Raw genomic sequence first — 18675 nt, 5'->3', positions numbered from 1 at the left:
TCAGACATGTAAAATCCACGCCAATAACCAAGATACTTTGGGTGGTTCAGATAGGTAAGATCTATGCCAATAATCACGATACTCTGGGTGGTTCAGACATGTAGGACCAATGCCAATAACCACGATATTTTGGGTGGTTCAGACATGTAGGATCCATGCCAATAACCACGATATGTTGGGTGGTTCAGACATGTAGGATTCATGCCAATAACCACGATGCTCTGGGTGGTTCAGACGTGTAGGACCCATGCCAATAACCACGATATTTGGGTGGTTCAGACATGTAGGATCCATGCCAATAGCCAAGATACTTTGGGTGGTTCAGACATGTAGGATCCATGCCAATAACCACGATACTTTGGGTGGTTCAGACATGTAGGACCCATGCCGATAGCCACGATACTCTGGGTGGTTCAGACGTGTAGGACCCATGCCAATAACCACTATACTTTGGGTGGTTCAGACATGTAGGACCCATGCCGATAGCCACGATACTCTGGGTGGTTCAGACATGTAGGACCCATGCCAATAACCACGATACTTTGGGTGGTTCAGACCTTGTAGGATCCATGCCAATAACCACGATACCTTGGGTGGTTCAGACATGTAGGACCCATGCCAATAACCACGATACTTTGGGTGGTTCAGACCTTGTAGGATCCATGCCAATAACCACGATACTTTGGGTGGTTCAGACATGTAGGACCCATGCCGATAGCCACGATACTCTAGGTGGTTCAGACGTGTAGGACCCATGCCAATAACCACTATACTTTGGGTGGTTCAGACATGTAGGACCCATGCCGATAGCCACGATACTCTGGGTGGTTCAGACGTGTAGGACCCATGCCAATAACCACGATACTTTGGGTGGTTCAGACCTTGTAGGATCCATGCCAATAACCACAATACTTTGGGTGGTTTAGACATGTAGGATCCATGCCAATAACCACGATACTTTGGGTGGTTCAGACAGGTAGGACCCATGCCAATAACCACGATACTCTGGGTGGTTCAGAAAGGTAGGACCCATGCCAATAGCCACGATACTTTGGGTGGTTCAGACAGGTAGGACCTATGCCAATAACCACGATACTCTGAGTGGTTCAGACGTAAAGGGCCCATGCAAATAACCACGATACTTTGGGTGGTTCAGACAGGTAGGACCCATGCCAATAACCACGATACTCTGGGTGGTTCAGACATGTAGGACCCATGCCGATAGCCACGATACTCTGGGTGGTTCAGACATGTAGGACCCATGCCAATAGCCACGATACTTTGGGTGGTTCAGACATGTAGGATCCATGCCAATAACCACGATACTTTGGGTGGTTTAGACATGTAGGATCCATGCCAATAACCACGATACTTTGGGTGGTTCAGACAGGTAGGTCCCATGCCAATAGCCACGATACTTTGGGTGGTTCAGACATGTAGAATCCATGCCAATAACCACGATACTTTGGGTGGTTCATACATGTAGGATCCATGCCAATAACCACGATACTTTGGGTGGTTCAGACATGTAGGATCCATGCCAATAACCACGATACTTTGGGTGGTTCAGACATGTAGGATCCATGCCAATAACCACGATACCTTGGTTGGTTCAGACAGGTAGGACCCATGCCAATAACCACGATACTTTAGGTGGTTCAGACATGTAGGATCCATGCCAATAACCACGATACTCTGGGTGGTTCAGACATGTAGGACCCATGCCGATAGCCACGATACTCTGGGTGGTTCAGACATGTAGGACCCATGCCAATAGCCACGATACTTTGGGTGGTTCAGACATGTAGGATCCATGCCAATAACCACGATACTTTGGGTGGTTTAGACATGTAGGATCCATGCCAATAACCACGATACTTTGGGTGGTTCAGACAGATAGGACCCATGCCAATAGCCACGATACTTTGGGTGGTTCAGACATGTAGGATCCATGCCAATAACCACGATACTTTGGGTGGTTCATACATGTAGGATCCATGCCAATAACCACGATACTTTGGGTGGTTCAGACATGTAGGATCCATGCCAATAACCACGATACTTTGGGTGGTTCAGACATGTAGGATCCATGCCAATAACCACGATACCTTGGTTGGTTCAGACAGGTAGGACCCATGCCAATAACCACGATACTTTAGGTGGTTCAGACATGTAGGATCCATGCCAATAACCACGATACCTTGGGTGGTTTAGACATGTAGGATCCATGCCTATAACCACGATACTTTGGGTGGTTTAGACATGTAGGATCCATGCCAATAGCCACGATACTCTGGGTGGTTCAGACATGTAGGATCCATGCCAATAACCACGATACTTTGGGTGGTTCAGACAGGTAGGACCTATGCCAATAACCACGATACTCTGAGTGGTTCAGACGTAAAGGGCCCATGCAAATAACCACGATACTTTGGGTGGTTTAGACGTGTAGGACCCATGCCAATAGCCACGATACTTTGGGTGGTTCAGACGTGTAGGATCCATGCCAATAACCACGATACTTTGGGTGGTTCAGACAGGTAGGACCCATGCCAATAGCCACAATACTTTGGGTGGTTCAGACATGTAGGATCCATGCCAATAACCACGATACTTTGGGTGGTTCAGACATGTAGGATCCATGCCAATAACCACGATACTTTGGGTGGTTCAGACATGTAGGATCCATGCCAATAACCACGATACTTTGGGTGGTTCAGACATGTAGGATCCATGCCAATAACCACGATACCTTGGGTGGTTCAGACAGGTAGGACCCATGCCAATAACCACGATACTTTGGGTGGTTCAGACATGTAGGATCCATGCCAATAACCACGATACTTTGGGTGGTTCAGACATGTAGGATCCATGCCAATAACCACGATACCTTGGGTGGTGGGACATGTAGGATCCATGCCAATAACCACGATACTTTGGGTGGTTCAGACATGTAGGATCCATGCCAATAGCCACGATACTTTGGGTGGTTCAGACAGGTAGGACCTATGCCAATAACCACAATACTCTGAGTGGTTCAGACGTAAAGGGCCCATGCAAATAACCACGATACTTTGGGTGGTTCAGACGTGTAGGACCCATGCCAATAGCCACGATACTTTGGGTGGTTCAGACGTGTAGGACCTATGCCAATAACCTCGATACTCTGAGTGGTTCAGACGTGTAGGACCCATGTTAATAACCACGATACTCTAGGTGGTTCAGACGTGTAGGACCCATGCCAATAACCACGATACTTTGGGTGGTTCAGACGTGTAGGATCCATGCCAATAACCACGATACTTTGGGTGGTTCAGACGTGTAGGATACATCCCAATAACCAGGTGTCACAGGCTCTTATTGCGATTGGCAGTATCTGCCACTGTAGTTTTCTTCTCTCTGTGACGTGCCGGGGACTCTAGTGCTGAACTATATAGATATTGATATTAGATCCAAATATTTTTAGAGATTCAAATAACGAAGATCCTTCAATTCAAAAACAAAACTTTTATTCAGGAACTAGGAATCAATCACAATATACAAAATGTACAAATAAAACTGTATCACATGAATATCTTCTACTGAGCTTGCTACCAAATAGATTCAAATATATATGAATTCTACATTGACTACTTGAGTTACATCTCCAAACTGACGTCCAAAAGACCAGCTCTAACCAATGCCACAATTCTCAGGAGATACCCACGTTTCAATCACGTGATCAGATGACGTCATATGTTTTGTCCGTCTTTAGAATAGTCTAGAAGGAAAGGTGGAGCTAAATAACAAGGTTACATCCGGGAAGACTTAATTTTAGATAGACTGATACGTGACACCACGATACTTTAGGTGGTTCAATCAGGTAAGTCCCATACCAATAATCACGTCACTTTGGGTGGTTCAGACAGGTAGGTCCCATACCAATAATCACGTCACTTTGGGCGGTTAACACAGGTAGGTCCCATACCAATAATCACGTCACTTTGGGTGGTTCAGACAGGTAGAACCCATACTAATAATCTCGTCACTTTGGGTGGTTCAGGCAGGTAGGTCCCATACCAATTATCACCTCACTTTGGGTGGCTCAGACAGGTAGGTCCCATACCAATAATCACGTCACTTTGGGTGGTTCAGACAGGTAGGTCCCATACCAATAATCACGTCACTTTGGGTGGTTCAGACAGGTAGGTCCCATGCCAATAATCACGTCACTTTGGGTGGTTCAGACAGGTAGGTTCCATGCCAATAATCACGTCAATTTGGGTGGTTCAGACAGGTAGGTTCCATGCCAATAATCACGTCACTTTGGGTGGTTCAGACAGGTAGGTCCCATACCAATAATCACGTCACTTTGGGTGGTTCAGACAGGTAGGTCCCATACCAATAATCACGTCACTTTGGGTGGTTCAGACATGTAGGTCCCATACCAATGGAGGCCGATTCCTAAATAACAATAAAACTATTTTCTAGTTATTTCTCGATGATCACTCTTAACGTCAACTTTAAGACACTTGAAATTAAAACTTTTGGTCATTTAATATTGTAGAGGTTCTGAAACTCTACAAGGATGCTACCAGTGCGGTGTACTTCAACAATAATATTGGGGACTGGTTCAAAGCCACAGTTGGAGTAAGACAAGGCTGTCCACTTTCACCAACCCTCTTCAATATCTTCCTTGAAATGATAATGGAAGATGCTCTCGAGGGCTACGATGGTACTGTTAGCATTGGAGGAAGAAGAATCACTAACTTGCGCTTCGCAGATGACATTGACAGCCTAGCAGGGACATAAGAAGAACAAGCTGACTTGGTGATGTGCATTGACAAGACTTCCACAGCATATGGCATGCAAATAAATGCAAAAAAAAACAAATTATGACCAATAGCCAATAGGGCTTTAAGGGCATCAGTATTGGAGGTGAAAAGCTGACTAGTGTTAACAGCTTCAAATACCTCGGATCTATTGTCTAAGATGAGCGAACAAAACCCGAACTACTGGCCCAAATAGCACAGTCCACAGCAGCCCTTTCAAAACTGAAAATAATTTGTAAAGACAAAGGCTTGTCGATCGGCACCAAAATCAGATCTATCACTACTGGATGTTGTTTTGTATTCGAGCTCTAAAAAGTATTTAAAAAAAATTTTGTAACCATCTATACTATAAAGTAGAAAGTAAGGCGTGTGTATGTATGTTCCTTATAGAAATCAAAACCGTTTGACCAATCATGTTCACATTTTAGATGTGCACTCAATGTTTAGAACAAGTCTGAATCGCTGCCTCTTTCTGTAGAAGACAATGCAATTTAACAAACATCTCTTACTACTTCATCGTATGTCATAGCAGTGAACAAACAAATAGATGATACAGCCCATCAATCAATTCGTTTAAATCAACTCAAATCACGACGTTCTCATGAAGATTTTCATTTTTAAATCTAAGAATGACTGAAAGCACTTAGAATGACCATCAACCAAAAGCAAAATAAATGACCACTGACAGAAAGCACATAAAATAACCACCGATTGAAAGCACTTAGAATGACCACCAACCAAAAGCAAAATAAATGACCACTGACAGAAAGCACATAAAATAACCACCGATTGAAAGCACTTAGAATGACCACCGACCAAAAGCAAAATGAATGACCACTGACAGAAAGTACATAAAATAACCACTGATTGAAAGCACTTTCAATGACCACCGACCAAAAGCAAAATGAATGACCACTGACAGAAAGCACATAAAATAACCACCGATTTAAAGCACTTTGAATGACCACCGACCAAAAGCAAAATGAAGGGCCAATGACAGAAAGCACATAAAATAACAAAAAAGCACATAGAATGACCACCGAGTGAAAGCACAAAGAATGACCACCGAGTGAAAGCAGTAACAATGGTCTGTAAATTAACTTTTATTATCCGCCTTGACTTTTACAATTAATCTACTTTCATAAACTTTGTCGAATTCTAGGCTATAACGATGACGAGCTGGAAACTTAAGCGAAAAGTCAATGACAAAGAATTGGAATTTATATTTCCAATTTATAACCTTAATGCGGGAACCTCGATGAAGGTAATTATTCAATTATTTTTTTTTAAATGTTGTGATTGCATCTTACAATCTTTTACAATCTTAATTCAGAAACTTTGTGTATAAATTATGAATTTATGAATTATAAAATATGTTTAGGATTAAAAATCGAAATATTTACATTTATGATGCACAAAACTAATGTAAGGACTAGGTTTGTAAAATTTGAAGCGATCAAAGGCGCATAATCAATTTTCTGTCGAAGTTCTATGTTACGTAAGTGTTATCAGAGTTTTGACTTAAGATGTCCTTCAAATCTCTAACCCAAAGGTCTATCCTGAAAGCCAAGCTTCCCTTAAACGTGACAAAATTGACCTGGTGGCGAAAGGCATAACAACCTGGGATCATAGTTTTACAGCTGAGACTCTCTTATTGAATGAACACGGGAAGGTAAGAGTTCAACTTAAATGTGTTTTAAGATGAACAATTACTGACTTAGTCAAGGTAACAGCATTCACAATTCATAAATCAACCAAAACTCATTTTAATTGAAATTACTGGACACAATTTTTTGTCCCAATATGCATAACTTGGAGGGTTTCTTTATCCATCATTACGTGTATACATATAATTGTATTTCAAAATAATGCGATGTCGTCTGCAGAATTAAACTTTTCGTTCACGCCATGGAAACCCGAATGCAGCCTGTTTAATGGAGATAAGATACACTCAAATCTCATATCCGTCTCGATGTTGACAAATTCCACCGTCTGTTGATTTGCTTTAGAAATCTCCTGAAATTGCAAAATAAATGAAAAAGTCATGGAAATCTCCGGAAATCTTTTGAAAACTCATACAAATCTCATGAAATATATAGACAAAAAGTGTCATTTTGGGGTGTCATTCAATATGGAAAATGCCAAGCCTACGCGCGATAAATAAAAACGACATTATGCATTAGCTGTAATTGTGTAATCTGGTGAAAGAAGCTTCTCGCGCCATGCTAATGAAGAATTACTTGAGGTCAACAATTCTCGTAGATATATTGAAACATTTGATAATTCTTGCTATTGAGCGTGACATATGTAGGAAATAATATTTTTATGATATACTGTCTGTTGTGATTGTTGTGAACTCCTTACTGGGATTATAGTTTAATTATACTTGACACAGAACGTACTAATAATGTACTACTAAAACTTCTTTCAGTAACTCATAGAGACGCCAGAGATGAATTAACAACACAAATATAACTTTAATAAAAGTAAATCAGGATATCTGTAGCTGAAGACAACGCATCAAACGTTAACTAAATGAATATATACATCATTATAAAACTGACTTCTAAATTACTCATAGCGTACGACCAGGCTCCACGACTCAGGCCTCTAACAACAACAATAACAAAACTTCAAGCGCTGTCACTCTGTCCCAACCAATGGACCAATGAAATAATCGTAAAAATAATAAATAAACATAGAAATCTTTAAGTCTTACAACCCAGGGTCTATTAAATGCCGTTTACAATATTATATACAAAACATAATCACCACACCGTATGACTTCGCTACACGCAAGGCTCGTAAAGTAATTCTGTATGTAGTAATGAATAAATAAAATGCAAAGACGAATTTATTTTCTATTACAAACTCTTAAATTTCACTTATTATCCGTATCCCTACCCAAACTTGACCCCGCGAAATCCGTTTCGCATAGGGCTCCACAACGGTTGAGTCCGGCCCTGCTTTTTAGTGACGGGTGAATATGAGTAGATTACTTGTTCTCCCCCCCCCCCCCGGTCTTTTTTTCGCCGCTAAGTGAGGTAGAAATAAAAAAGAGTTGTCACGGCTTTCTTATTATATTTATAATAATAATAACTCGATAGAATCTATCTTAGGTCTCGATACGTCTAGGTGTCCCTGGTTCAGTTCTAATTAACGAAATAAAACAATGAAACCACTAGATCGAACACATAAACTTTAATCATCTTTACTGCATATCACATACGCTGGTCTCCCCCTAACAACCAACACACTTCCGGTCATTCGCGCAGAATGTAAAAATAGATTATACATACATATACACATTCATCCGTGACAAGAGTGATCTTTCTTGGTCACAACTGTCCGGCCCTGCTATTTAGTGACGGGTGAATACTACTTGTTTTCCCCCACCCCCTCTTTTTTTTCCTGGCGTAACTCTAGTTCGTCCGACTTGCAGAATCAAAAGAGTGATCTTTCCTTTACTTCTTGCTTGCGTGTCCAAACTCTTGAGCTATGAAGAAAAGTTTGAAGAGTCGTATTATTGATGACGTGTTAACCTGTTTGCTTTTAAGTGAAAAATAACTTTTTTTTTTAATCTTGTTACTTTAAAGTTGAAACGATCAAAATAAGACTATGGCTTGAATATTCCTGATCCACGGGTGAATTGGAAAGGGAGATAATCTTGTTCTTTAATGACATGACCACAAATAGATGATACTCTTACTCATTTACCAAAACGGACTCATTGATAGGTTATGAGACTTTTATCTTGGTTCAACAAATTATAATATATATCAATAAGAACCTTGTTGACATTACTGTAACCGAAACTATGTTATTCTTTTAACACGTTTTTACACCATTTCACATTCACACTTTGCTGCGCACGTAACAGACACGAACGATCTAGAAATTCATACCACACAAGGTGTTTGTCACTTTGGCCTGCTATGATACTAAATAACTTGCTTTGGTTACCTTTGTGAGGAAACATGTGTCATTACGTGCCGTACAGCATTGAGGGCTGCATTGTACTTTTGTGAGACGTGTGTACATGGCACTCGGCAGAACTCTCACTTTGGCACCGAATTAACTAGGGTGTAACTGTATCTATTAAAGGTAACGTTAAAGGTTTTGTGATCAAGTTGTTGGTTAATTTCCTTCAGTCGTGTGGGATAGGGTTCTTCTCATAGAGCTAGGAAAAAGTCTGGGCAGTAGTTATAGTCGGAGCGATGCCATCGACACAGTAGCTCCCCATCACCACACAGCAGTTCCCCCTCTCCACACATCAGTTCCCACTCTCCCCGCAACCACCCACACCACACAGCAGTTCCCCCTCTCCACACATCAGTTCCCACTCTCCCCGCAACCATTCCCTCTCTCCACTCAGCGGTTCCCTTTCTCCACACAGCAGTTCCCCCTCTCCACACAGCAGTTCCCCCTCTCCACACAGCAGTTCCCCCTTTCCACACAACAGTTCCCCCTCTCCACACGTGTGTACATGGCACTCGGCAGAACTCTCACTTTGGCACCGAATTAACTAGGGTGTAACTGTATCTATTAAAGGTAACGTTAAAGGTTTTGTGATCAAGTTGTTGGTTAATTTCCTTCAGTCGTGTGGGATAGGGTTCTTCTCATAGAGCTAGGAAAAAGTCTGGGCAGTAGTTATAGTCGGAGCGATGCCATCGACACAGTAGCTCCCCCACACCACACAGCAGTTCCCCCTCTCCACACATCAGTTCCCACTCTCCCCGCAACCATTCCCTCTCTCCATTCAGCGGTTCCCTTTCTCCACACAGCAGTTCCCCCTCTCCACACAGCAGTTCCCCCTCTCCACACAGCAGTTCCCACTCTCCCCGCAACCATTCCCTCTCTCCACTCAGCAGTTCCCCCTCTCCACACAGCAGTTCCCCTCTCTCCACAAGTTTCCCCACTCCACACAGCAGTTCCCCCTCTCCACACAGCAGTTCCCCCTCTCCACACAGCAGTTCCCCCTCTCCACACAACAGTTCCCCCTCTCCACACAGCAGTTCCCCCTCTCCACACTGCAGTTCCCCCTCTCCACACAACAGTTCCCCCTCTCCACACTGCAGTTCCCCCTCTCCACACAGCAGTTCCCCTCTCCACACAACAGTTCCCCCTCTCCACACAACAGTTCCCCCTCTCCACACAACAGTTCCCCCTCTCCACACAGCAGTTCCCCCTCTCCACACAGCAGTTCCCCCTCTCCACACAACAGTTCCCCCTCTCCACACAGCAGTTCCCCCTCTCCACACAGCAGTGCCCCCTCACAAGGAGGGATGAGTTCAAAAGAAACGTCCAACACGTTAGATCGGGAGCTGGTCACGCGGCGCCTTTCTCATGTTCGGATCAAGTTGAACTGACGGCGACTGGCAGACACATGTGTCAGCGGTGCCAGCCGGGACCCTTCGTCATAAACTGGCCATAGATAGGCCCTTGGAGTTTCTGCGTGTATAAATACAAAAACTTCAGATTCATATTGTTACAAATAGAAAGACTATCCTATTTTTTCGTTATAGATTATGACATAATCCTTAATATACCGAACTATTTGACTCTGGAAGTCAATTACAATCTGTTTTACTTCTGTCCCAGGATGTTGCACGCTACACGGAGCAACTGAGAGATTACTAAACTGAAACTGCATGAAAAGATGAGAGTTCAACAGATTTGATGACCTTTCATCCGTTACTTTGAATTAATTGCTTTTCATTTCCTTTGCCATAGTTACTGGCTTTTCTTACAACAATATGTTTTTACTTGTTATGTTCATGTGACAAAAATGTATTTATCAGGATTTATATGTACATTTATAAATAATACTAGAGAGTTATATCAAGGACGTAGAGCTAAGAATATCAATGTAAGATATGCAGCTAAAGATATGCAGCTAAAGATATGCAGCTAAAGATATGCAGCTAAAGATATGCAGCTAAAGATATGCAGCTAAAGATATGCAGCTAAAGATATGCAGCTAAAGATATGCAGCTAAAGATATGCAGCTAAAGATATGCAGCTAAAGATATGCAGCTAAAGATATGCAGCTAAAGATATGCAGCTAAAGATATGCAGCTAAAGATATGCAGCTAAAGATATGCAGCTAAAGATATGCAGCTAAAGATATGTAGGTAAGTAGGGGACATCACATCTCATCAAAAAATTTAAGACATAGTTCTCGAATTCTAGAAAATCACTTTTTGACAACCCCAAGACTGTAACGCAACCACCTGTCTCTTTATCTCATATACAGTTGTTCTATCTAATTTAGCAATGGTATTGCAAATGTTTCTTGAAAAGACTTAGCTGCTGCATATTTACATTTGTCCTATACCTATGCTTTCAAGTTGACATAGAGTACATAGAATGACTCTCCGAAAGAAAAGAAAAATAAAATGTAAACTTATTCTTGACTTGAAACATCCACAACTGACATCTGAAGTCTCTACTTGTGGTCCATACCCATTTCTATTGTCGTCTATTAGTTGAAAACGTCTCTATTTGAATCAAAATTCTAAATAGTAACGAAGAATAAACAAAGATTTGTCTCATGAACCTGTCGACAACAAAAGGAGGTTTGCATTGTTGACAAGAGAACAACTTATGTCCAACTACTTCTGGACGTTACTCTGGTCATTTCACGTTCTAGAATTGCTTTTTTATCATTTTAGTAACACAATTTGTTTAATTGAAATAGTGTTCATAAGAGAACTAACGTACAGGAGTGTGACATTTGTTTAATTGAAATAGTGTTCATAAGAGAACTAACGTACAGGAGTGTGACATTTGTTTAATTGAAATAGTGTTCATAAGAGAACTAACGTACAGGAGTGTGAATTTGTTTAATTGAAATAGTGTTCATAAGAGAACTAACGTACAGGAGTTGTGAATTTGTTTAATTGAAATAGTGTTCATAAGAGAACTAACGTACAGGAGTGTGAATTTGTTTAATTGAAATAGTGTTCATAAGAGAACTAACGTACAGGAGTGTGAATTTGTTTAATTGAAATAGTGTTCATAAGAGAACTAACGTACAGGAGTGTGACATTTGTTTAATTGAAATAGTGTTCATAAGAGAACTAACGTACAGGAGTGTGAATTTGTTTAATTGAAATAGTGTTCATAAGAGAACTAACGTACAGGAGTGTGAATTTGTTTAATTGAAATAGTGTTCATAAGAGAACTAACGTACAGGAGTGTGAATTTGTTTAATTGAAATAGTGTTCATAAGAGAACTAACGTACAGGAGTGTGAATTTGTTTAATTGAAATAGTGTTCATAAGAGAACTAACGTACAGGAGTGTGACATTTGTTTAATTGAAATAGTGTTCATAAGAGAACTAACGTACAGGAGTGTGAATTTGTTTAATTGAAATAGTGTTCATAAGAGAACTAACGTACAGGAGTGTGACATTTGTTTAATTGAAATAGTGTTCATAAGAGAACTAACGTACAGGAGTGTGAATTTGTTTAATTGAAATAGTGTTCATAAGAGAACTAACGTACAGGAGTGTGACATTTGTTTAATTGAAATAGTGTTCATAAGAGAACTAACGTACAGGAGTGTGAATTTGTTTAATTGAAATAGTGTTCATAAGAGAACTAACGTACAGGAGTGTGACATTTGTTTAATTGAAATAGTGTTCATAAGAGAACTAACGTACAGGAGTGTGACATTTGTTTAATTGAAATAGTGTTCATAAGAGAACTAACGTACAGGAGTGTGACATTTGTTTAATTGAAATAGTGTTCATAAGAGAACTAACGTACAGGAGTGTGAATTTGTTTAATTGAAATAGTGTTCATAAGAGAACTAACGTACAGGAGTGTGACATTTGTTTAATTGAAATAGTGTTCATAAGAGAACTAACGTACAGGAGTGTGACATTTGTTTAATTGAAATAGTGTTCATAAGAGAACTAACGTACAGGAGTGTGACATTTGTTTAATTGAAATAGTGTTCATAAGAGAACTAACGTACAGGAGTGTGACATTTGTTTAATTGAAATAGTGTTCATAAGAGAACTAACGTACAGGAGTGTGACATTTGTTTAATTGAAATAGTGTTCATAAGAGAACTAACGTACAGGAGTGTGACATTTGTTTAATTGAAATAGTGTTCATAAGAGAACTAACGTACAGGAGTGTGACATTTGTTTAATTGAAATAGTGTTCATAAGAGAACTAACGTACAGGAGTGTGACATTTGTTTAATTGAAATAGTGTTCATAAGAGAACTAACGTACAGGAGTGTGACATTTGTTTAATTGAAATAGTGTTCATAAGAGAACTAACGTACAGGAGTGTGACATAGCAGAGCAGTCGTACACACGTTTGTATCCATTAGGTTTGCATAAAGTCTTCAATAACAATGTAGGACATGACACATTGAGTCAGTACAGAGCCAATGTAGGACATGACACATTGAGTCAGTACAGAGCCAATGTAGGACATGACACATTGAGTCAGTACAGAGCCAATGTAGGACATGACACATTGAGTCAGTACAGAGCCAATGTAGGACATGACACATTGAGTCAGTACAGAGCCAATGTAGGACATGACACAATGAGTCAGTACAGAGCCAATGTAGGACATGACACAATGAGTCAGTACAGATCCAATGTAGGACATGACACAACGAGTCAGTACAAATCCAATGTAGGACATGACACAATGAGTCAGTATAGATCCAATGTAGGACATGACACAATGAGTCAGTACAGAGCCAATGTAGGACATGACACATTGAGTCAGTACAGATCCAATGTAGGACATGACACATTGAGTCAGTATAGATCCAATGTAGGACATGACACAATGAGTCAGTACAGAGCCAATGTAGGACATGACACATTGAGTCAGTACAGAGCCAATGTAGGACATGACACAATGAGTCAGTACAGAGCCAATGTAGGACATGACACAATGAGTCAGTACAGAGCCAATGTTGGGGACAAATCCAAATCTCTGGAGGATAGTAAGAAAGAACAGTTTTGTTTTAAATGACCTACTCGAGCTTCAACTATCCCAATGTTCAACTGTTGAACTTCTGACTCTACAATGACTAAAGACTGGCTATTGAGGGTTTCATCTTTTGGCCGCGGTGTGTCATTGGTTAGCACTTCTTAGACGTCGGATCAGTCAAATAATACAAGTCTAGTGTTTAGTTTTCTATTACCGCAAAGTGTTTAGTTTTCTATTACCGCAAAGTGTTTAGTTTTCTATTACCGCAAAGTATTTAGAAATTAGATTTCCGTGTCACATGCACTGGCCTGTCTAAAGCATAGGAACTCGCAATTACCAGTTATAATAATTGTTTGTTAACATTGAAATGAATGTCTTTTCCTTATATATTATAACGCATATTATTTTTCACATATATTACTTTTTTTTTAAACATTAACTTTTTAAATGTGTAGTTCTATAGAGTTAAAATATTTACGCGTTATTATTATTTTTTGTACTTTCTAAAATGTATGAGATATATAATTGTCATTTTTTTTAAACGTGTGTAGTTAAGTTAGATTCATATTTTCTATACAAATATCATGTCTTTGAGTGTTGATTTCTTCCCCTACCATGTCTTTGAGTGTTGATTTCTTCCCCTATCATGTCTTTGAGTGTTTTCTTCCCCTATCATGTCTTTGAGTGTTGATTTCTTCCCCTATCATGTCTTTGAGTGTTGATTTCTTCCCCTATCATGTCTTTGAGTGTTGATTTCTTCCCCTATCATGTCTTTGAGTGTTGATTTCTTCCCCTATCATGTAAATTATTGCCTTTTATTACGGCTATGTTGTGAATATGTTCAAGATATGAAGATGAACTATTTGATTACAAATACTTAAAGTCTAGAGGAAGTATTTAGAGTGTAAAGGGTTAACGAAGGCTAGAGAGACGATCCCATTGACTTAGATTGTTGCCATGTCGGAGAGAAAGAATTTTCGTTAAATGTTTTACATGTTTCGGATGTTCCTTTAGAATTGAAGATAGTTTACTTCCTAGTCCAAACCTCCCACAGGACGACGGGGGATGGGAGTGGGCAGGGTTTGAACCGAGGACAAATTGATAAATCCAAACGACAGTCCACTGCGCAAACCGCACGACCAGGCAGCTAGCACTTGTGATTTAACTGGCTTCTCTTTTAAAGATCTTTAGGCTATTATACAATAAAGGACATGGCCTAATGAAAACATGGCCATATGAAAACATGGCCTAATGAAAATATGGCCTAATGAAAACATGGCCTAATGAAAACATGGCCTAATGAAGACATGGCCTAATGAAGACATGGCCTAATGAAGACATGGCCTAATGAAGGCATGGCCTAATGAAGACATGGCCTAATGAAGACATGGCCTAATGAAGACATGGCCTAATGAAGACATGGCCTAATGGCTTCTATCTTAAATAAGTTGAAATGACATATATTTCGATGTATCAGTTTCAAGCTCCATTGAATTTCTACGTTCAGAAAATCTCAATGACGATTTCGATCACAGGTGTGACATTCTTTCGAGAGCGAGATTCGTGAATGGTTACATGAATCTGGAAAAAGAAGGAAATGTCCTTCTTTTTATGTCCGTGAAAATGTCCGGCTTTCACTCTGTTGTTTACTGCAATGAAAATATTTTCAATCAATCGAATTTATTCCTTCATATCTTCTGGTTTAAATGCTTAAATCGACTAATAAATTGTTGAAACGTTACGATTCTTTGAAAACAACCTTCATAACCATTGGTTTAGTGTGGACTGTAAAAGCAACTTGTTATTCAGAGCGTCTTGAGATCTGCGAGTGTCTTTCTTTTGCATTCGTGGACATAATGTTCAAATTAAAAGAGCGTCTTGAGACACAGAAGAAAAGAAATACAAGAACGTAGTGAGAGACGTCGACCTAAGGTCAACCGGAAGTAAATGTGCATGCAGTGGACACACACATAACCAATAAAGTACAGCCAAAAGTCACCCCAAGAAAGTTAAATGTTTTATAACTTTTAATGTTTACTTTTCAGGGTTGTCTTTCCAGTAGGATTTAGCTTGTTTCTGTGAGTTATGTGTGTCCTCCTTTCGGGCTGGAGGCATCTGTTAACCCTTGACCTGTGCCATTTGCAAAAGCCCATTATGACTATTTGTTTCAACTTTGTATCAATAATGCTTTGTCTCTTGATATATTTATCCATCTCAATCAATGTATTCCTATTTTGTGTAACCAGAAAATAAACAAATGAAATTCTTATAAGTGTCCGTTGTTGTTGTGTCAATGTTGGTGTAGGGACATAGAACAGGCACAGAAAGAGCTATAGGGAGTAGGCACCTGTCTAGAAATTTAAAAAAAGCGATTGCAATATTTCACTGTACTAAGCAGCGGTTCTCAATCATTTGACGACCCCGATCACCTCACAGTTGCACAGTTAGGAATTTAATCCAAGATCGAACATAGGTCGAAAGAAGGAAATTATCACAATAAAAAAAATGTCATTAATAAGTAGATCTAGATAAAAGTGTTAGTTTTACATTGCATCGAAAGTAGTATCGATATGAAATATGAGAAGAATCAAATGTCATCGAGCACACTTTGTGTCGTGACGGAGGCGACACACAGGTTGAGAACTTTATGCATACATTATTTTATATCAACAGAGAATAATGGCTTCCAATATCCTAGTCAAAGTCGCAATGGTTGAGATTTATGATTATGTGCACTAGACCACACGTCAGTTATTAATCAGTGCGACGTTCTAAAATTATTTTGAGGTCTTCTAGATAAGAAAATCTGGCTGACAAATTTAACAACAAAATTGTGCTGATATATCGTTTGTCCTGGTTGGAAATAAGAAATCAGAGTCCCTGACGTTTTCAATTTGACTTACTATTGTGTTCTTCAATAGAGGCTTCTTGTTGGTTTAGGGCAGCGGTTCTCAGCCTTCTTGGAGCGGCCACCTATTTCTACAATTCTCCATTATGCAGCGATTACCAACCGTAAACGTTTTTTTCGTTCATAAGCAAAAGAAATACTAATTTTAATGTAGCTATCTGATATGTACTGCAAACGTTGTGTGTCTTATCAAGAAACATACGTCATTCTATTCTTGTCATAGATAGTACTCATTAGAATTAAATGACAAATATATCTATTTCTATCTCTGACTTGCATTTACTTATCTATTTCTTATTCACCGTATTCATGTTGCGGACCTATAGGACACTTTAAAAAGCATGGCGGAACATTACCACAATATAATCTGGACAGTCTGATCTTGTTTCTGATTCACCAGGTCAAGAACTCTCGTCATCTTCTGCATAACCTGTTTCTATATTTAGACTTCGAAATGAACAGACTGGAAAACTCGTTTCGCACAAATATATTAGTGGAAATGAATTTTGAAAAAGCACAACTCAGAGAATTGGGATATTTGCAAACACTTGAATCCAATTTGTGTCACTGACATTGAAAAGAAACTGTTTTTTCGCTGCATCTCTCATGAGAATAAAATGTTTAGTTTGTTTTGTCTTCTTAACATTTCAACTTTGACTTTGGATAATGGCAAACGTGATGTCAAGTAGATTTGGAAAATATTTTGTCCGCAAGCATTCACAGAAATTTTAATTGTATCTGCTTGTCAGGTCATTTTTTTCATAGAGAGCAGCGTATCGATAGACATCATGTTTCCTCCAATTTTGTTTGCCGATTTGAAGTTTGATTTGGAAGGATTGGATTTTTTTTCAAACAAAATGGAGGCATGCTGCATTTGATCCTAGCACTGACTCTTTTTATTGCTTCTTGTAATTCTTGTGGCAGTGTCTTCATAACTAATATTTGTCGATGAGTTTCATGATTTTTGGTGACTTATTCTTTACCAAAGGTAGAAATCTAGACCAACATACTAGCAAACTTGGAGCATAATCTGTGCAGACACCTGTAATTCTGTCCCAAGAGAATGTGACCTCTATTAATGGAGATCCATGTGAATTGTTTGCTCCATACTGAAATGTGACCTCTATTGATGGAGATCCATGTGAATTGTTTGCTCCATACTGAGATGTGACCTCTGTTGATGGAGATCCATGTGGGGAATTGTTTGCTCCATACTGAGATGTGACCTCTGTTGATGGAGATCCATGTGGGGAATTGTTTGCTCCATACTGAGATGTGACCTCTGTTGATGGAGATCCATGTGAATTGTTTGCTCCATACTGAGATGTGATCTCTATTGATGGAGATCCATGTGGGGAATTGTTTGCTCCATACTGAGATGTGACCTCTGTTGATGGAGATCCATGTGAATTGTTTGCTCCATACTGAGATGTGATCTCTATTGATGGAGATCCATGTGAATTGTTTGCTCCATACTGAGATGTGACCTCTATTGATGGAGATCCATGTGAGGAATTGTTTGCTCCATACTGAGATGTGATCTCTATTGATGGAGATCCATGTGAATTGTTTGCTTCATACTGAGATTTGACCTCTATTGATGGAGATCCATGTGGGGAATTGTTTGCTCCATACTGAGATGTAACCTCTATTGATGGAGATCCATGTGGGGAATTGTTTGCTCCATACTGAGATGTGACCTTTAATAACAAGGACTACTCAAAGATGGCGTATGATTAAGATTAAGATTAAGCCAAATAGCTTTTACATGATGCCAACATCGTGTCACGTTACGTTAGGAATAAATTTACATTAATTGAAATTGTTACAAATATTTATGCTGCGACAATGAAAATGTTTGAAAACATTCTGATTGATGTGTCTGCCATAATTTATCTTCTAATGACACAAAAAAAAATTGAATGGAAAAAAAATTGCACAATGTCAAGTTCTATACGTCAGAAAAGATTTAAAAAAATCATATTT

The 18675-nt window shown here is 39.5% G+C and overlaps 1 protein-coding gene across 1 annotated transcript in view; it reads left to right on the top strand.

Moving 5' to 3' along the window:
* The window catches only part of LOC106056754 (70 kDa neurofilament protein-like), a 43934-nt gene extending 33180 nt beyond the window's left edge, over positions 1-10754 (top strand). Inside the window, exons 12-14 of the mRNA XM_013213596.2 lie at positions 5974-6075; positions 6364-6483; positions 10413-10754. Coding sequence (XP_013069050.2) covers positions 5974-6075; positions 6364-6483; positions 10413-10451 — 261 coding nt within the window. The 3' untranslated portion in view covers positions 10452-10754. The remainder of the gene's footprint in view (positions 1-5973; positions 6076-6363; positions 6484-10412) is intronic.
* Positions 10755-18675: the final 7921 nt, after the last annotated feature.

Source organism: Biomphalaria glabrata, chromosome 9 (assembly GCF_947242115.1).
Source record: "Biomphalaria glabrata chromosome 9, xgBioGlab47.1, whole genome shotgun sequence".
Lineage (NCBI taxonomy): Eukaryota > Metazoa > Mollusca > Gastropoda > Planorbidae > Biomphalaria > Biomphalaria glabrata.
The sequence above is the reverse complement of the archived record's forward strand: the minus strand, read 5'-3'. Positions and strand labels throughout refer to the sequence as shown.